The sequence below is a fragment of the Acipenser ruthenus genome, chromosome 3 (genome assembly GCF_902713425.1).
Source record: "Acipenser ruthenus chromosome 3, fAciRut3.2 maternal haplotype, whole genome shotgun sequence".
In the NCBI taxonomy this organism is placed as follows: domain Eukaryota; kingdom Metazoa; phylum Chordata; class Actinopteri; order Acipenseriformes; family Acipenseridae; genus Acipenser; species Acipenser ruthenus.
Window position 1 is genome coordinate 93702712 of NC_081191.1, and position 21198 is coordinate 93723909.

The window sequence follows — 21198 nt, forward strand, 5'->3', positions numbered from 1 at the left end:
CTGGGTAGTGTGAAGAGGGAATTGGCTTAGTTGTAGGATCAGAGGGCACTCGCTGACCTTCGGTTCTCCTGAACTGTTGTGTGGATTACTTTGGTCACTTAACATTGCTGGGCATTCTAAACTGGGGAGGAGCACTGGGGCATGCTAAAAGAACAGCCTTGGCTCTCATTAGAAAAGAAAAACACTTGAGAACTGCATTGAATTGTATTGTTGTGAGTTTGGTGCTCTCACCTTCTATCGTAAGAATGTTATAAGCCAATGTACTTGAAAACAAAAATACTTGAATATAGTCCTCTCTCCAAAGTATCATCTGGGTTTAAAAATAACCACTCATCACACACAGAAAAACAACTTGGGAAATCAAATGTACTTCAGGTATATGTTAGGACCCTTCTTCAGATTGGGTTTGGCTTAAGTGAATGTTCCACCCCAAAATACAAAAAGATTTCAGGGTTCTAAAAATTAATTAACCCCCCCCCCACACACACAAACACTGTACAGACTGTTGTATTTAAAATAAAACTTTTTATATAATAATTATTTAGTACAATAAAATTTATGAAAGTCTTCCATAGAGACATGTCTTTGGGGCAGCTGTCAGAAGAGCTCGATGCCCTCTCGTTCTCGGTCACTCTCAGCCTGGGAGCTCCGCTCTGTCCTTGATGCCCTCTCGTTCTCTCTCAGCCTGGGAGCTCCGCTCTGTCCTCCGGGCTGCTGTCAGACGAGCTTGATGCCCTCGTTCACTCTCAGCCTGGGAGCTCTGCTCTGTCCTCGATGCCCTCTCGTTCACGCTCAGCCTGGGAGCTCCCCTCTGTCCTTGATGCCCTCTTGTTCTCTCTCAGCCTGGGAGCTCCACTCTGTCCTCTCGTTCTCTCTCAGCCTGGGAACTCCACTCTGTCCTTGATGCCCTCTCGTTCTCTTCAGCCTGGGAGCTCCCCTCTGTCCTTGATGCTCTCTCGTTCTCATTCACTCTCAGCCTGGGAGCTCCGTTCTGTCCTCGATGCCCTCTTGTTCTCTCTCAGCCTGGGAGCTCCACTCTGTCCTCGATGCTCGTTCTCTCTCAGCCTGGGAGCTCCACTCTGTCCTCGATGCCCTCTCGTTCTCTCTCAGCCTGGGAGCTCCACTCTGTCCTCGATGCCCTCTCGTTCTCTCTCAGCCTGGGAGCTCCGCTCTGTCCTCCGGGCTGCTGTCAGACGAGCTTGATGCCCTCATTCACGCTCAGCCTGGGAGCTCTGCTCTGTCCTCGATGCCCTCTCGTTCTCTCTCAGCCTGGGAGCTCTGCTGTCCTCGATGCCCTCTCGTTCTCCCTCAGCCTGGGAGCTCCGCTCTGTCCTCCGGGCTGCTGTCAGACGAGCTTGATGCCCTCGTTCACTCTCAGCCTGGGAGCTCCACTCTGTCCTCGATGCCCTCTCGTTCTCTCTCAGCCTGGGAGTTCCACTCTGTCCTCGATGCCCTCTCGTTCTCTCTCAGCCTGGGAGTTCCACTCTGTCCTCGATGCCCTCTCGTTCTCTCTCAGCCTGGGAGCTCCGCTCTGTCCTCGGGGCTGCTGTCAGACGAGCTCGATGCTCTCTTGTTCTCGGAGTTCTCTCTCAGCCTGGGAGCTCCGCTCTGTCCTCTGGGCCTGGGAGCCCCACATGCAGTCCACCTTGTTGTTGCACAACCTGGTTAGGCTGCCTTTCTGGGAATTCTTTCTTGGGGTTTCCTTGTCCTGCTCTAAAACACTGCACACATCCCAGACTCGTAAAGTACCATCGTGGGAGACGGTGTAGAGCAGCTGGTTGTGAATCTGGAACATGAGAACAGTGAACTGGATTGGAATCTTTTTTGTTTCCTGGGGTCATGTGCAATAAAAACATTCATGATTAAAACATACGATGCATCGCACCCAAGTTAGCTACAGCTAATTTACATTGGTAGTCCCACAAACTAACAACTACAAAAACAATAATAACAATAAAACAACAATAAAATTCAATTAAAAATACTAAAATAAAAATACAATTAGAAATAACAATAAAAAACTATAAAATACAATAAAAGCAAGTCAACAAATGGAGGGGACTAGACATGGTCACAAAGCTGGTCCTGTTTCAACCATTTTTTCAGTTCTGTTAAAAAAACTCTTGTCGTCCGATATGTTTTTCATGAAGTCTGGTAGCGTATTCCAGAACATGGCACCCTTGATTGAGCAAGCGGTTTGTGCAAACTTGGTTTGACGTCGAGACACTATACAGTCTCCTTTAGTGGTTGATCAAGTGACTCTAACAGCTTTTACTGAGCAGGGCTGAACAAATTCCCTTAGGGGCAGGGGGGGCAGTTTATGTAGAGACTTAAAAATCAGACATTGGAGAAATGAATAAAATTATCAAAACTTAACATATTATATTTCTTAAGAATGTGACACTGATGATATTTTACTGGCTTTTTATCTAGAACACTGTTTGTATAGAGTGAAGTAGTTGTAACATAGTTGACCCAGCCTGTGACCATATAGTTATACAGTAGGACATATGGGATAAAATCATAGAGTGCAAATACATCTTAGCAGCAGTAGTAGGTAAATAGTTTTGAATACATCTAAAATTGGACAGGTTAAATTTCAGGTTTTGATTACCTTTATGTGTTTCCTAAAGGCAAGGTGCGAATCTTGCTCTTATTGTATTAATTGTATTGTAACGCTTGAAATGTTTTTGCTTACGATTGTAAGTCGCCCTGGATAAGGGCGTCTGCTAAGAAATAAATAATAATAATAATAATAATAGTGCAATACCTAAATACTTAAATTCTGAGACAGTGCTAATCATTTCCCCCTTTACAAAAATGGTAAACTGATTCTGCATTATATTTTGTCTAATAGAAAAACACATTCCCACTGTTTTACTCACATTCAAACTCAAGCAAGAGTGATCAAGTCACTTTGACACCTCTACCATAACAGCTGTTAATATTGTAGCTGCTTCCTGGCTAGTTTTCGCACTTACATACATCACTGTATCATCAGCATACATTTGGATATTGACTTCTGGACAGATCAAAGGTAGATCATTAATGTAGAGACGAAATAATAAAGGCCCTGATATAGATCCCTGTGGGGCCCCCAAAGTACAGTTCTTAAACGTTGATTGACTATTGCTTATTTTAACACTTTGTTTTCTATCCGACAAGTAAGACTCCATCTATTTCAGTGCCTGACCAGACAGGTTCAATTTAGACACCTTAGACAGTAAACCAGTATGATTAACCGTATCGAAAGCTTTCTTCAGATCCAGGAATACAGCTCCAACAACTCCACCTTTATCAAGCTCAGATTTAATCCTTTCTAAAAAAATAACTGTTAGCTGTTTCTGTGGAGTGTTTTGCTCTAAACCCAAACTGCATAGGGTGTAAAGAAGAACTAGCGTCCAGATGTGCCAAAAGCTGTTTTACTACCACCTTACTACCAATTACATAAATGGGTTATAGGACTAGTCAATATATCCTGCTGGTTGAACTGCCACTGGTATTGTTCAGACCTGAGGATTATGTTAAAAGGTGGCAGGCAAAGATGGGCATGCAGCTACCGACACCAACAATAAGACATGAAACCCACAAGATCAGAAGCATCTGTGGAAACTACTGTAAACCATGGTGCCAGTACATTAGAGCTAGAAAAAAAAGCTATTCCTCTTCCTTAATTATAAGATCCAGCACCTTTGTTTACAAATTAAATACTGAGTACACAGGTCTTATTAGCTCTTTCAAAAGATACAGTAACTCCACTCAAAAGAGCAAGTCACATTCAAATCAACTTTCAATATAAAAACACTATCCTAAGGTTTCTCAGCCCCCGATTAACACTGATCATGCTAATTTAGGGAAGGTAGTCCAAGACTCGTGTTAAATCAGGGTCTGTGAACCCACCACAGAATCTATTGCATTAGTAATCTATTATATTGCACGCCCTAATGGTAATTCAGGGAAGGTAGTCCAGGACTCATTAAATCAGGATTGAATTAGTAATCCTGAGGTTATATTTCTATAACGTTACTCTATGTAGTGCTGACAGTGATAAACACAAATCTGTGATAAATGCCGTTTCTACGGTTTGATTCTCTCGATGGTTCCTAAAAGAAATTTGCAGGAGAGCCACTTCACTGTTGAGCAATTTTGATCTGATTAATTTCAATTATTATTATTTTTTTTATTTTTATTATAGAACTGAATGCCCAAATTAAAATGAATGTCAGCCGCCCTCTTGTGGTTTTAAGAAATTAAAAACAAACAAAATGTATGCATGTATTTTACCCTCAGGTGACATTTAGAACAATGGTTTTATTGTTATACGCCTGGCAATGGCTAGGTAACAAACAGGGCCTCAGTTAATGCACTTTTATCTGCTAAAGACATTTACATTTTAGAACACTGCGTTCAAATGCATGCATTTCCATGTTTATTTTCGTTTGCTCTAACCTTGTTTCCATGGCAATCTTCCCCAGAGAGACAGAAGAGGAAATAAGCCTCAGGGGAAAAAAATCACCTATCAGCATTTAATAGGAACAGTGTTTAAAACATAGCAGCGGAATGAATCCGGTCGGTCTCTGTGCTTCTCAGTGTGCCAGTGGTGTGCATGCAATATACATTTGTTGCATCTGTACTCGAGAACCAGTTAAATACTATCTGATTATATCGGCCCCCAAACTTACACAGCATCAGCAGGTCACAAATAAAGCACACGCACCAATTGAATAACCAAAACGATGGCTGTGCACTTGAGGAAGGGGAATATCTCCCTACAGCTATTCCTACAGAAGTGCACATTTCTCAGGGCTCCCGAGTGGCGCATCTAATAAAAGCACTCGCGTAGAGTGCAGGATGTGCCCTATAGTCTGGACGTCGTCGGTTCGAGTCCAGGCTATTCCTTTGCCGACCGAGGACGGGAGCTCCCGGGGGGGGGCGCACAATTGGCCGAGCGCCATCCGGGAGGAGGGAGGGTTAGGTCGACCACGGCTCTCAGCTCACCGTGAACCAGCGACCCCTGCAGTCTGGCCGGGCGCCTGCGGGCTTGCCTGTAAGCTGCCCAGAGCTGCGTTGTCCGACGCTGTAGCTCTGGGTGGCTGCATGGTGAAAAAAGGCGGTCAGGCGACGGCACACGCTTCGGAGGACAGCGTGTGCTCGTCTTCGCCACTCCCAAATCAGCGCGGGGTGGTAGCGGTGAGCTGAGCTAAAAAATAATTGGAAACTATTAAATTGGGAGAAAAACTACAAACAAAAAACTAATTGGCGACTACTACATAAAAAAAAAGAAAAAAAATAAGTGCACTTCTCTCAAAGGGGGTGACATTAAGAATGTTAGTGAAGGAAGATCCATGTCTTTGTAAAGGTAATAAAACCCCTCACCTGTATACAATTAATGATGAAGGTGTGCCCCCTAAACACTCTTCTTAAGACCCCTGATTTGGTATCAAAGGCTCTGGCACAGGCATCACCGCTTCCTGTAAATACTGCAAAACAATAATTAAATACCGTACAGGGATGGAAATAAGACACCTATTGCATAGCAGTTTCACCCATTACAGGTTTTACTGCGAGCTATTAGCCACAGTGTGTAGGTAACAAGCTCAGGTGTGTGCCTTTTTAAACTCATAGTAAAACCAAGAATGGATCAAACTGCTTTGCAATGGGAGTCATTTTCATTCCTGAAATAGAACAGTGATGAAATAGTGAAACTGACAGTGAAAACGTGCATGTGTGCGTCCCCTCCTCCTCCCCCCCCCCCCCCCAAACATTACTGACAGTATACACATTACAGAGCAATGAAAAGTCGAACAGCAATCGCACCAGTTCTGATTTTAACTCATTAAAAGTACAGCTTTGAAGCCTGTGCATCAGGAATAAAAAGGGGTATTTATATATACATATATTTTTTAATACTGGAGTTCAACTTTAACACCCAGTTTTCAAGGATGTTGCCATTGTGCTGCTCAGCACGTACCCCTTGCTTCTTGCAGAGTCGCCAGCTCCCATTCAAAACCTGCCTTTATTACTTCAGCATGTTAAGGAAGGACATGTGCTTAGGGACTGAAAGCTGTGAATACAACCTCAGGCAAGTTCAACATCGCTAAGCAACCATGGCTAATGAACTGTAACATAGGACCCTAAAAGCAACAGCTAAAGCAGGCCACTGTGGAAGAAAGTTACCTATTCAACTGTGCTGCTTTCCACTGGAACAAGTGGGAGGCTGCATGCTTTTTATTAAGCAACAGAGAATAAACTGGCAACAACAGCATTAACTCTTGGACCCAATTTAATGTGTTAATAGCAAGGCTGTTTGTGCAAAAGATTTGGCATTAACAATATTATTATTGGTTAAAAGTCCTCCAGGTTATATTTGTAGCACTTACATAGTCCACTGTGGTATCTGATTGCACTGACAGTGCGCTTATGAGACTTGTAGGTCCGAACACACTTCCCTGAATCCAGCAGCCAGCACTTGACTGTTCGGTCTGCACTCCCAGAGTACAATTGCTGACTAACAAGCTGAAAAACAAGACAATTAGGCATTGTAAACGACGTATACAAAGTGTCATGCATTTTACCATTTGTGGCTATGTGTTCCTTTTCTCTTAATATTTTAAATTAATTGCATGTGTGGCCTATTAATCAAATAAATTACACAATCACTAATTTGCCTATCTTCCAAGAGTTTCAGTGGTTTGATTTCATATGCACAACAAACCAAAACAGAAGCAATGGGGTGTTCTTATAAATGGGCACACTACTGTACTTTTTAAAACTGGGAAATCACATATGGTAATGCAGCACACAGGTTTTGCTTCACACAGGATTTATATTTCAGTATGATTAATTCATGGCATCTTCTCAGCTAATCAGAGTTTATATAATACATTATTTTTTCCTCCGTCATTCTGGATACTGCTGAAACCAAGTCTGTCACCGTGCATTGAAGCTGTTCTCCGATTGCTCGATTCCCTCGTTGTCATTCGAAGAAATCACAAAAAAATAGGATTCACTCCTATTTTTTGTGTGGCTCAAGTATTGCCTCTGGTGTAAAAGAGTAAAAAGTATAGGTTCTATTAATTTTGTCGCATCGTGTCTGGTGTGCAGTAACTCTACAAAACAATGACACCAGATGGGACAAACTAGATCTAGTTCTCCCCTATCCATTCTATAACCTCAAGTCCTCAACCTTGTCAAATATGATCTCTGAAATCTTCTGTCGCTTCCATTGCCACACACTCTGTAAACAAAATGTTTTGATGGATTTGCAAGACAAGAATGCCAATTGAAATGAGAATCAATTGAAATCATCAGAACATATTTAGCACAGCGGTTGGATAGTGATTAGGATAAGCCAATAAGAGTGCGCGGCTGACATCACATTTCCAGGATGTAAAAATGCAGCTTCTATTCTTTTCTAAACACATTTTCCAAAACCAAGAAAGCTGTGAATCAATGAATTACACAGTTCATTATTTGAATTCACAACAGTGATATTGACACAAGTATAGCTTCCAGGACTGACTGAGCACATTCAGACTTTATCTTCCTTGTCTCACTCAAACCAGACTGCATGCTTATCACGTTTCAAATGCACAACCTCACACTGTTGCCGATCCAACCCCATAACTTTCTACAGTGCAGGCATCATTTCTGTTGAGGATTTATTTATTTTTAATAGTTTTCTGTTCTTTGTGTAACTCGAGCCACTAAGAAATGTCACAATTTTAAAAGCCACTTGATCAGCGATAAAAGCACTTCTTTTCACAGGAGTCCTACAGGCCGTTAAAGACAGCAGAGAGTCCAGAGTCCAGAGTCCATTCTCACAGTGGTAGTTCATTTTATTAGAAGAGCTCGCAGGCAGGGGGAAGATTTGTGGATTTACACAGCAGGAGGGCTCCAGGCTCTGCAGCACTTGGATTTATACCAACATCAAGGCAACAGTGCTCTATTAGAGCTGAATGTGACCCAGGGGAGGAGGCTGAACGCTGACCACCCAGTATAGCACTCAGGAAAGAGAATCATCGCAGGCTGAGAATGCTGCTTCTTTACTGTTTTCATTTCAAAGCAGTGTCTGACTGACACACAATACAATACAATACAAAGAAACCAACTGTTATAAAAGTGAACTGCAGAACCATGAAGAACTGGTCTGACTGTGACAGGATGTTTAGTTATAATAACAGTATTAAACACAGGAGACGAAAGAAAAAGACTGAATGACTGTTCTGATTACCTAGGGCAGTGATCAGACAGCTTGTCCCAAACTAATAGAGAGAATCATGTACAGCAGTCCCTCACTACACTGGACATGTTGGGAGACAGACAGGTTGTCCAAAATAGCAGAATTCATCCTTTCAAAAACACCTGCCATCATCGTCATTGTTTAAAACGAATGACTGGTAATGTTTCAGTGCAGTGACTAAGATTTACCATAGCATACCCTACAGATACAGAGTAAATAAAACATGAAATATTACAAAGGTAATTCAATAGGTGCCTGTAAACTTAACTTGTATATCATTATACAATCATATTTCAGTTAGGAACTTACAAATGGTGACAATTGAGCCCTTAAGCTGAGGAAACACAAAGCCACTTTTTCAGGACCAGTAGCTTGAAAACTCGCTCTAGGACACCTAGTTTGAGGCAACTTTGCTGCATCACACCCAAAGTCTCCCCTGGTGTGCCATGCAGTGGCCTGAAACCTGTCTCCTGAAATGAAGGTCCAAGCCACAAAATGGCTGCGTTCCCTCAGCTTAAGTCTACCCTCATAATCCAAAACATTTCAACCAGCATGTATTAAACCAGTGTTTCTCATCCGGTGGGCCGCTAAATACAAGGTAATGGGCTGCAGGCAGACCGGGAAAGCGAAACAGACAGACAGTCATAGCACACTCTCATACATTGATTTTTTTGTTTTATGCTGAAAAGAATTACAACAGACACAAAAAGAAAGTACAGACAATAGTACTACATTCTGGAATTTACATGTGTAAAACGTCATTCAGTGACGTAGGAACGTAAATCAAATGGCTCGTGCTAGTAAGAGAATTAAAAAAACCACAAACACACACAACAAACTACATGCCACGCATGACAATACAAGATAAAAGGCTAGGAAAATATATCAGAAGATGGAGCGTTTTTTCAAAAGAAAGGTTAGTGATGGTGGAGAGACTTCTGGAGTAGCTGGAAAGTCGAGAAAGTACAATCCCAACTACATTGTTTTACAACAACGGGTGATCCAGAGCCAAGGCCTCAGTGGGTTGAATGTGGTGAGGTGTTGTCCAATGAAGCACTAAAGCCTTCAAAGCTGGAAAGGCATTTGCAAACTAAACACCCTGGGTGTGTTGGAAAGCCAAAAGAATATTTTGAAAGGAAGCGAGATCAGCTAAAATGTCAACAGATGTCTAAGTTCACTCGCAACCCATTCTAAAAAAGCCCTGAAAGCATCTTACCTTGTTGCAGCCTCTATCGCCCACTGTAAAAAAGCCTACAGAATTGGAGAAGAGCTTATTTTGCCAAGTGATGTGGACATTTGTCGTGAAATACTTGGTGACGCAGCAGCAAAAAAATTCAGGGCATTCCCCTTTCAAATGACACTGTCGCTAGAAGAATAGTGGATATTAGTGATGACATTGAAAGTCAACTTTTGGAAATGATAAATAAAAGCCAGTTTTTTCACAAGACAGCTGGATGAATATACAGATGTTTCCAACACAACTTTACTGTGAACTACATACAAAATAATGCCTTGAATTCCAGATGCTTTGCAGCATTGTGTGAGAGCATGGAGTCTGATCATGTGCAATTACTATTTCATTGTGAAGTCAGGTGGCTTTCCAAAGGGAAAGTGCAGAACCGCTTGTTTGAAATGAAGGTTCATACATTTCTTGAAGAGAAAAAATGTCCCATGGCAGTACATTATACTGACTCTGTTTTTAGCAAAGCTTGCTTACTTGTCTGACATATTTGACAATGTAAACCAACTGAATCTGTCAATTCATGGAAAAAACAGCAGTGTGTTCTTAGTGGTTGACAAAATTGAGGGATTTAAGAGAAGTTAAAGAGGGGCGAACATCCCCACATTGACAGCTCCAAAGTTGTATGTCAGCATTTAACTCAACTGTCAGAGAAATTGTCAGATTATTTCTCAGAAGATCCCCGGAATGGCAGCCTTTGGATTTTGGACCCATTCTCAGTAGATCCTGTTGCTTCAGACGTTGCCCTCTCAGCCTTGGAAACCCAGCTGATGGAACTATCAGCTGACAGCAGCCTAAAACTCCCGTTTTCAAAAGCTGGCCTTGCTACTTTTTGGATTTCAGTGGGAAGTGAATACCCAGCACTATCACAGAGGGCAATCAAGTTTCTTTTCACCACTTACCTGTGCGAGTCAGGATTTTCAACTGTGACTGTCACAAAGACTAAAATTTAGAAATAAGCTCTGTATAACTTTAACGGCCTGTCTCTAATTGTCCCAAGACTGGATCACATAATTGACCAGAAGCAAGCACAAGTGTCTCACTAACAACTGGTAAGTAGCTATAAAAATATATATTTTTAGTTATTGTGAGGATTTACTAACTTATTGTATAATTCGATTTAGTGCAAAATAATATACAACACATCAATATAAAGGGTGCCTGCTAAGAAAAAATAAAATAATAATAAAGACATCAGAGTTTTAATGTATTGATGCCTGGTGGGGGTGCTATCGAGGCGCTGATCACATGTGTGGGCCTTCACTCATGGGCCAGATAACTAAGTGGGCCTTGAGGTGGAAAAGGTTGAGAAACGCTGTATTAAACAACGCGGTTATACAATCAGGTCTCTATAAAATGTCAAAATACATCCTTATCTCTTCAATATTCTCACAATTGAGCACTTCAGAAGAATTCAAATAAGGCATCATTTAAATAACCTTGACAAAAAAAGCACTGCTCCACTTTCAAAGCATAAAGACAGTTTTGACTACTGACCATCTCCAATGTTTTGAAAAACTCACAAAGATGAGTAATAAATACCTAAACCTCTTATAATATTTTGAGTCATGCATCCCTTTCACAAGCAGCACTAACAGGAACAGTTTCTTCATTCTTGTCTGGGGCAGCGGGATGTTTAGTAATTACACACTAAGATAAGGGAACTCCCTCTAAAGAAATCTGTTAGTCTGATTCATTAAAATACAAATACAAACCAGACTTTAATAATGATCTACTGGTAACAGCTGTCTGATCAGATCAGCACCTCCACATGAAAGGCACTATACAAGCAGAGGATTGTATTGTGATCTTTTGACTGTAGCTACAGTGAATTCTGCTTAATGATGGGATTGTGTAGGAAGGAGGAACACATGTCTCTGTGTCTAGACAGGTATCAACATCATGCTTTTAAGTTTGTTAGTCACATGTGCCTGGAAGTCAACATTTCCAGAAATAAACCCTTTCACAGATTTTCTTTCAAAGTAATGCTTATTCTTAATCATGTTTGCATTTTTTTTTTTTTTTTACTTTAGCGAGCTGCTGTCATAATCTGACCTTCACAGTGTTGCACATGCATCCTTTGTCAATTGTGAACAATTTTACTTCACATGCCTCAAGCAGGGTGACCTGAGCAATCCTTTTGATTTAAGAAAAAAAGAAATACATGGACTGAGCACATGTGTAAATAAGGCTGCAAAAGCATTCCTGTGCCTGCAGGAATGAAGATGAAGTAACCTGTCATTCAAATCCAGCCAGCCAGTGAAGCAGAACGACACTCGGGTTATCCATCTCCACAGTGAATACTCACAATATCAGTCCTATGAAGTTTGTTATAAACAACTGCATATTATTTACTTCTGGTCTCGGTAATTCGATTGAACAAATTACAGCTGCAGTAGGCATTTTACAAACGATTTAAAATTTTATTTTTAGACTTTTATTGTGCGCAACTTGATGCTACCTGACCGGAAAGAATTAAGATGCTAATTTAGAGATGGCAGCTAAAAACTAACCATTGCAACCAAGCTTCAAGATAGATCAGTCACCCAGAGCTGTTCCTAACTGCTTATGCTGCATCCAGAATAACCACAACTGCTATTCAGTCCTTATGGGTCTCACAAGCCAACTGTACACTTGTGTTGCACTTTGTACAGGGATGGAAATAAAGACTCTCATTGCATAGCAGTTTATCCATTCCTGGTTTTACTAGGAGTTTAATAAGACACACTGTTGCTAACCAGGCTTGCATTAAAAACATGTAATGGGTGAAACTGCAATTCCCACCCATGTTTGTAGGAGTCCAAACTGCAATGCAATAGGAGGCTTATTCCCATCCCTGTTTGTATGAGCCCAAACTGCAATGCAATAGGAGGCTTATTCCCATCCCTGTTTGTATGAGCCCAAACTGCAATGCAATAGGAGGCTTATTCCCATCCCTGTTTGTATGAGCCCAGGCCTCCAACAGGTTAGTCTTTAGTGCATTTCCTCATTGTGCATCTCCCTCCCGTTGGCTTCAGAACAGCTCAGTGTCTGTGGCTTCGTGGGTCATTTTTTCTTCAGCACCAGCACCTCCCTGAGCTGCACATTAATGCACAGATTAAAGAAGAATGCATCTTATGCACTGTATGCTAAAACTAAACCCACCCAAGTCTCCAAGCTAATTAAAACAATCAGTTACCTGGCAGTCAATCACACAGGAATAAAAAAAAAAGTGAGAGAATTAAGTGCCTTAGCAGCGATTAAGCTGCAAAGGAATGCTGCTCTCTGAATGAATAAAAGAGGCAACAGGTATGGATTTGAGAGCTGGCTATAAACAGACTTCTTAAAAGTATTCAATACTGGACTGACTTGTTGGGGCATATGTGATCTTCCCCTGTAATAGCACTGTGACTTTAAGAAGCTGAGGCTCTAATCCTTAACCAGTGAAGAGATGGAGAGAGACCTCATAAGATGCGGGCTGCTTGTATACAGGCCTCTATAAGTAAGCAGGAGATGCTCAGTAATGAGGCCTTATGCAAACCTACCTGTATTGTATGTTTCCAGAGAGTTAGCATGTGTAATTTGTTACTGATCATATGTGGGGATTCATAATAAAGCCCAGGGATAGAAATCAGACTCCTATTGCACATCAGGTTTTACCCATTCCAGGTTTTACTAAGAGCTTGATTAGCCACAGCATGTACAGGTAACAAGCTCAGGAGTGTCTTATTAAACTCGTAGTAAAATTAGGAATGGATCAAAGTGCTTTGCAATGGGAGTCTTCTTTTCATCCCTGAAATTGAACAGTGATTAAATAGTGAATCACATGCGTCTGTGCCCAGCGTTGGGAACCATCAGATTTCTAAAAGCAAAATGTAAGATCGACCAGTAGTGGCATGAGAAAACCATAGCTCAAGTTCTGTTACTGCAACCGAAAGTGTTTCTGACCTGCAGATGTTATTTGCACAGAACTGTGCACTTCCAGCAACCCACTAAAGCAGGCTAAACATTCCACACAGAATGCATTCCTGGAACTGAGAACACATGTAAACAGATGGCACAGCTTTGAGGTTTGTTCTAACAAAAGAAATGCTTCTACTCCTGTTAACCCTGAACATTTACCCCGCAGTAACACTTTAAAATGCTCCCTGTGATGGCGATTAAACCATAGCATGTCATTATAGAACTAGGAAGGACACACAGTGTACAGAACATTTCAAACTGTTTACAGTACAGTCTAAACAGTCCCGTATGAGAACTCTTACTATTGCCTCCTCACTGCAACAGGGTGGATGAAGGGCTATAGTGGCACACAAATCTCCTCCTATCTTTTCATCAGGTATCTGGAATGGTACAGAAGAATCACATCATCCATTTAAACAAAGACACATTCCTCCACAGGGTGCTATAGCTTGGTACAACATAACACAAACATATAGAAAGATCAAGACAGAAATGTCTGCAGAACTTACCAGATATAAACGTTCTTGTTCCAAGAATACTGCCTGCGTCCAGTGTAACAGGGCAGGGGCTGGGTGAGAACCAGTGACCTCGCGCACCACAAGAGAGCATCTTTACCACAATGCAGAAGAGCCGGGCTCGTCTGCATTCGTGGTTTTAGAGCTTTTAATCTGATCTCACTGACGGGACAGGACAGAATCCGTAACGGCGTGGATCACACAGCACTGCCCGTTACACCAGCGGTCTTTCCTGGGTTGGTGCCGATGCCTTGCTAAGCCTGTTTCATGGCAGTGCAGTTCACTGGAAAACACCAGTTGTTATTCTTGCACACCTTGCAAGAACACTGGTGTTCGTCGTTTTGATTTTAGCAATTCACACATCTTCTCTTTCTTAGAACGTTGCTGGTACAGAATAGCTCATAAACGCGTTGTTTATTCTCCAGCGAAAAAGCAACGTACAGTTGTGAAGGTTCCCAACAGCTTTTAAACATCGAGTATAAATCAAAGACATATGCAACTATACAATGCTCAAGGTCATTTCAGCCAATCGGAGCCAATAATGTATTATGGAGCGTCAAGCCTAACTGTAAATACCATGCAGTTGTACTGTTAAACACACACTTATACAGGCCTGGATGAAGCTTGCATCTCAATATAGTGAGAGGCCACTTATGCGCCATGATCCATGTCATTGACATCATATCTTGGTTTTGTTACTGAGGTTCCACACCATATTTAACCAGAGTACGCTACCGTATACTCAAGGTAACACTGACACAATTTCAAGTTTGGTTAGGATACCTTAACATTAAGTGCTGAAGGTGGTAATCGTCTCACTGTGGTTCTTACCTCCAAGCATATGATAGAGCCCTGATGCTCTCGAAAGACCTTGGTCTGTTCTCCAGTAGCGAGGTCCCATCTGCGCACAGTGCAGTCCGTACTCCCGGAGAACAGTGCCTTGTTTGCTGTGTCCAGTGCCAGACAGAGGATGGCCCCGCTGTGCCCACGCAGAGTCCGGTAGCAGCGCCCGTCGGACACGAGCCAGAGTTTGAGGGTGCAGTCAGTGCTGCCTGTGACCAGGAAGTCTCTGACCTGCTCGGGAAGGAGGTCCTGGGAGGAGAAGTGGGCGAGAGCGAGCACACAGTTGCGGTGTCCACGGAATTCCTGGAGCTGCCTGCCCGTCTCCACGCTCCAGCACCGCGCGGTGCGGTCGTAGGAAGCACTGAACAGACAGCCTCGGGTCACCAGGACTCTGTAGGAACAAGAGCACAGCCAACCAGCTGGAATGCGTTTCATTCACTACACAGAGGAATTCCACCTATATCCCTAATTGAAATCTTGCAAAGTGTTAAAGTGAGAAAGACTGCAAAAGCAAATCACTTGGATTTTATATTATCCGTATAAACAAATATGTACCGCTTACAGCAAGAATCACTTTACAAACATTTTGCATTAGTATTGAACAACTTTTTGTAATTATTATTCATTCTGAAATTTCATCTGAAGACATTCTAAATTAACCTAAACTTTGAGTTCTACAATATATATTTTTTGTAGTGCTCTTTAATAAACGTATTAATCATCATAATAATAATAATAATAATAATAATAATAATAATAATAATAATAACTACATTAGAATGCATGCACCTGTTGAAAATCAAAGGAATCCACTGTAGTGTCAGCAGTCTCTAAATTCCTTATGTCTAGAGTGTGTGTGAAAATTAAAACACATCACTAGTTGCTCACCTGTTTGCCCTGTTTAATAGTTTATGATCATTTTTGTTCATCAAAAGTGTAAACAGTTTCATCAGCCATTTATTTAACATCATTCAAACAACCCAGCTTGAACCATGAGGGCAGATAGCTCCTGTACACTCCACAACATTAGATTTGCCAAGAATGCCAACTCAATGAATCACCAAACAGAGAGAGAGAAAATAAATGCAGTAGATCCTTTGTAGTGAACAGTAGCAGTAAAGAAGCGCTCAGGATGTAGAGCTATGAACAGATAGATTAGGAACGAGATTAAAGAGCAGATTTCTATCAGTGGAGAGTGACAGTCAGAGCCACGCACGGACAATCTGCATGACAAGAAAATGACAGGCTTTTCAGAAAACAAAGCAGAGTATTCCAGTTCTCCGTGACAAGCGGCAGTTTAAAAGATGTCACGGTTTGGTGTTCAAACAAGTAATCACACAAATCATTTAAAAAAAGCCAGCTGCTGTCCCTGTTTCAAACATCTAAATTGATGAGTACAGCTATATACGCGACACAGCCTGCAATGAGGCAAACACACAAAGCAGCACGTACTGTACAGACAGCTCCAGACTGAATATGTATTTCCTCCATTTGCGATCTCACTTTTATCTACTATAAGTTAATATGCCTCTTATCAGTATCAGATGCAGTTTGGGACTGATGCTCAAACTCTGCAAAATGCTTTTTGTTAGAACAAGAGACACCTTGCACACAACATATTAACTTCTTATTATAAATCACAAAAACAAATGTTCACTATTTTTTTTTATTTTTTTTTTATAGTGAAACAATGGTACCTGTTGCACACTTCCATTTGCTGTACAGATCTCATATGTATAGTTTTGAAAGACGAACCTGGTACAGATTGCTACACCAAACACGTAACAATAATACAGCAATATCTGATGGAATACAAAGTTACAGAAAGCTCTCAGTTTGCATGCCTTGCTTTCTCATTTTTCACAAACACTTGCTCAATGCAACACTCACTTGTTGACGATGGAGGAGTGTCCCTTGAAGAGAGCCGTGCAGCCCCCTGTCGTCAGGTCCCATCTCCGGACGCTGTGGTCCGCGCTGCACGTGTACGCAGCATCGTTCTCCAGGTGGCAGGAAGTGATGTAGTTCTCATGGCCTGCGAGGAGGGAAGAGTACAAAATAAATAAAAAGGAAGCTTTGTGTAACAGAGCGGAGGCTGGCTGCGGACTGGTGACCCTGCGCACCACAAGCGAGCGTCTTAACCACAATGCAAAAGAGCTGGGCTCGTTGTGGGTTTTTTTTAGCGCTCCTAGCCTCATCTCACCGACAGGGGACAGGATCCGAAACGGCAGTGTATTACACAATACTGTAGTGTAGAGACTCATTCCAGTATGCATGGCTTGAGTTTTATTTTAATAGTTATGGATGACAATGTCGATCACTACTGCTGCCCTCGTTGTATAAAGTCTGCCTGTGTTGTTTAGTGACAAAAATCACTAAAATGCAGGTGGTTTCATCATGACAGATTCTGCCTAATTATGCACCTGGAGGCTCCTTGTGTTGAGACTGGGTGCGAGTCATGAGTAAGGCTCTATTTTCTTCACAGATTTCATGATATCCGTGAAATTTACCTATTGTCATACCATGTAGTTCCCTGTGAAAATTCCCCAATAAAGCAAATGTTTGCCCGATTGATGCACAACCAGTTACACAAATATTTCTGCTAAAGATCGCTCTGTTCAGTACAAGAAGGGGACATTTCACGTGCCCGTTATTTTACTTTGTTTGACAATTCACCAACGGCAAAAACAGAATATCTTTAAAAGGTGAACATAAAAAACAAAATAATCTACAATTTAGAATTTACTATTTTCTGGGTAAGCATTTAAATATTGAAGAACATTTGGTGTATAATAACTAGATAAAATGATCAGTTTTGAATGTGTCAACGCTACTGTTTTGTGCTTTAATAAATACGTTTAGTCGTGAAATATCTTGAAATACAGCGCAAGTGATTTTGCTGGTAAAGAGGTCAGAGGAGGAGCAGGCTTACTAGTGTAAAGAGTGGTATTGATCTTCTGATGTCGAGATAATTTAAGCCTACATGTTTATTTGACTGAGTGAAGCAGTTCCACCTGAATGCCCTCTGAATCTCTTCAGTGCACATTAAGATCAATTCTTAAATAAAAAATTAGACCTGTTAAACTGTCCAGGATCAGCAATGCATATCTTTGTACAAAACTGTATAATTGTGCAAGCTCGATGCAGCATGAACATTCAAACAGCAGACCTATATAAAACAATACTTTAAAGTCCTAGGTGATCTCAAATTAAAATAGGTGTGATCTCTATAGAAAAAAAGGGGGGGGGGGGGGGGTTAATGGTTTGCTGTTTAATTCATCAATTTTTATTTATCAGCTTTATAGAACACTTTTTTTAGCAACTTGACCCTTTTCATAGAGATTGTCCCATTATGTCTGATAGGGCTCAACTCTGAAACAGCATCTCTGACAGCAGAACACTAAAGTGCAGGAGTCCACAGGTAAAGTCCCAAAATGTTTAGTGGGACATTTTTAACTGTCACATAAACCTGTCCCACAAGATGAGCAGTAAAAATTGTCCTATATAATAAAATATTACAGTAAAAAAAAAAAACACTATAGTTCCTATGCTATACAATAGTATGCACTGTGGTATAATATAGGAAACTAAAGTGTTTTGGTAACACTTTAAAATAATGGCTGCAAATTCATAATGAGTTCAGTCTGAATACCACAGGAATAACACCTGAATGTCTTATGCACTTCCTCCGAGTTCTGAAGTCATTCATTTTGAATTCAGCCCCGTGTGGATTTAATCACGCGCGTTCATTCCACGATTCTTTGTAACAAATTATGTTTATCACATGTATAAGGCAAAACACGAAATAACCCCAGTGTTGTGTTTACAGTAATTTAGAAATATGTTTCAACAACTCCACCGGACAAGTCTGTCTCCTTAATTGGAAACACCAAGTTCACATTTTATATCCTATCACTATCGCAAACACACACACGTCGTCACATTTAACTAAAAGAAAAATAAATACACGAGTAGGCCTATAACATTTTTTTTCTAAATAAATAAATAAATAAATAAATAAATACAAACAGAATAAACAAACCTTGGAATATCATGCAGCACTGCTGTTCCGAAGTGCTCCACAGGCGGGCGGTCCAGTCCTCGCTGCAGGTGAGCAGGTAGCTCCCGTCCGGACTGAGGCTTAGCCAGTTAACCCCGCCGCAGTGATCAGCGCAGACTTTCCGCAGGGAAGTAGACCTGGAGCTGCCGCTCCCCATCACCACTGCTTCGGCATGAGGGCTCATCAACTTCGCGCTGGCTCCACCCGAAAACCACGGCCATCAAAGCCACAAGCGACTTTTAATTTGTTTTGTTGCACCTGTAGATAGTACCTTGATCCAGAAAGGGAATCCAATGTAACGCGTATAGGAGATGAAAGTCCCACGGAACAAACACCTACAATTTAATTTACCACTTCAAAAGTTATTTTTTGTATCAATTTGTTGGTAGCCTAGTTGTATTAATTGCTCACTGGTGCAAAAATATTCTAAGTCAAATTAATAAAATAGTCCATACGCCATACATACGTGTATTCACTGGGCTAGTCTTTGTTTAACAGCAACGACTTTAAATTTCATTAGATTTTAAAACTTCAAAACAACCGTAGGGTCATTAAACAGAAATATTTAACTTCCTAGGTTCGTTTTCCACTGCAGTCTCCCAAGGTTTGTTGTTCTTCAGTTTTATGCTACCTCGTTTATGAAATGAACGCTGATCTGATCTTGAGTATTTCTCCCGCTTGGCTCCAGTCCGCAATGCTGCCCCAATGGACTTGTTAATAGTTACTGTGAGACAAACTTTAAATCCGCACTCCAAGCCAAGTAACACTATACTCCTGTACTGAACAGGGATTCCCCCCGGTCCTAAAGATAGGCCGTCAAAGATCACAGTGTCTTTGTTCGGCTCGGTTAAATACGCTGCAAAAAATAAATATAAAAATAGCTCAAACTGTTTGTTGTTAGTTTTAATGTATGTCTAGCGTACATTACTTTTCTAAAGTAAACCTGTATGAAAAGCTATCTTAGTAAACAGAAAACCACCATGTGCTTTAGGGTCAAAGGTTATTCTTTTACATCTTGACTACATTTCCTGGAATTTTATGAATTATAATTGAATTATTAGGCCTGTTTTTTTTTTTTTTTAAGACATATACTTTTCCAGATACCTTTTTCAACTTCGGCGTCACAAAAAAACATGTCATTTCACAGTATTTCCCATTACAATCACTGTACTGTGTTGTTGTGTTTGTTTAAAAAGCAGGACATTGCTTCTAGCTTATTATTATTATAGCAGCAAACAATGAATTGGTCACAGCTGTAGAAAGTATGCTGTGTAAGTAAACAACAGAACATTGTGCTGTGACAAGCTGGTGACTGCAACAGTGATTGTGAAATGGTGCCAATCGCAGGTACCTACGTCTACTTAAAAACACCTCAGAGAGAATGGCAGCTATTGTTCTTAACCCCATATTGACAAATTACTTTTAGGCTGAAGTGTAATGCTGGCTCCAGGGTTCAGCCTATTTGTGGCCTCCCTGGCGCATCATCACAAAAACTTTTTCTTTATTTTTCATAATATTTTTATACAGTAATATGCTCTATGTCAAAATTAAAAAAACAAAATTAAATGTTGCCTGAAAACAATATTTAACAATAACAGGCAGCTTTCTGCCTTCCATTGGAATACACCATGGGAATCAACTTGTGGGACCTGTAACTCTAAAAGCCTTTGTTGTAAACTTAAAGGCACAGCACAATGAGGATTAACAGGGCACCATATAAGAGAGCTGCTTATCCTTTTCCCTCAATGGGCTTTGCTGTTTGTAGTCATTATTTTGTATGGTGTGTGGATGAGAGGCAGACTGGTAATCAGCAGGTTATTTTCAATATAATCTTCCCTGAGAAAAGCAGATTAACTAAGAGCAGGGCTCAGGAGAAGGAGGGTCACTGTGCGCATTCGGTTTTTTATTTCATTCTGCATCTTGCTATTTATGGATTTATTATGAACCTAGAAAACTGAACTAATATGTGTTACAGTTAGATCACAAGCCAGAATCTCATAGTGTGGAAATGTGGCCTATTAAATACTTTAATAGGCCACACATGCCATTCATTTAAATAGTAAGAGAAAAGGAACACATAGCCACAAATGGTAAAATGCAGGAGACTTTTTAGACGTTGTTTAAGATGCCTAATTAAAGCACAAAGTGGTCTAACATTTTCACACAAGTGCCTATTGTTTCTGTATCTGATGAGTAACGTAACAAGTGGGGTACCACAGGGATCAGTATTGGGACCATTGTTATCCCTAATCTATATAAATGACCTGGACCAAGACATAATCAGTAAACTATGCAAATATGCAGACGACACAAAACTGGGAGGGGTAGCCAACTCCCAATCAGCAACTTTAATAATACA

At 41.0% G+C, this 21198-nt stretch overlaps 1 protein-coding gene across 2 annotated transcripts; it reads right to left on the bottom strand.

Moving 5' to 3' along the window:
- Positions 1–505: 505 nt before the first annotated feature.
- On the bottom strand, positions 506–19666 carry LOC117394427 (WD repeat-containing protein 86-like). 2 transcript variants are annotated; one of them, XM_033992688.3, is made up of 7 exons: positions 18822–19666; positions 16673–16814; positions 14771–15173; positions 13727–13804; positions 6381–6516; positions 5377–5480; positions 506–1786 (listed from the first exon to the last, which is right to left on the bottom strand). In XM_033992688.3, the coding sequence occupies exons 1-7, from the start codon at positions 19021–19023 to the stop codon at positions 1550–1552; spliced, it is 1302 nt and encodes a 433-aa protein (XP_033848579.3). In that variant the 5' UTR covers positions 19024–19666; the 3' UTR covers positions 506–1549. The 2 variants fall into 2 exon arrangements, with proteins under 2 accessions (XP_033848579.3, XP_033848580.3); XM_033992689.3 differs by lacking the exon at positions 13727–13804 and having other exon boundaries at positions 18822–19665.
- Between the last annotated feature and the right edge of the window lie 1532 nt (positions 19667–21198).

What these genes read in the sequence shown, in the direction of transcription:
- LOC117394427 (XM_033992688.3), bottom strand. Translation starts at nt 19,023, where the DNA reads ATGAGCCCTCATGCCGAAGCAGTGGTGATGGGGAGCGGCAGCTCCAGG. An exon ending in GTGCTGCATGATATTCCAAG is followed by an intron (nt 16,815 to 18,821) that starts GTTTGTTTATTC and finishes CCCTCCTCGCAG; the next exon opens with GCCATGAGAACTACATCACT. An exon ending in CACTCCTCCATCGTCAACAA is followed by an intron (nt 15,174 to 16,672) that starts GTGAGTGTTGCA and finishes TTGTTCCTACAG; the next exon opens with AGTCCTGGTGACCCGAGGCT.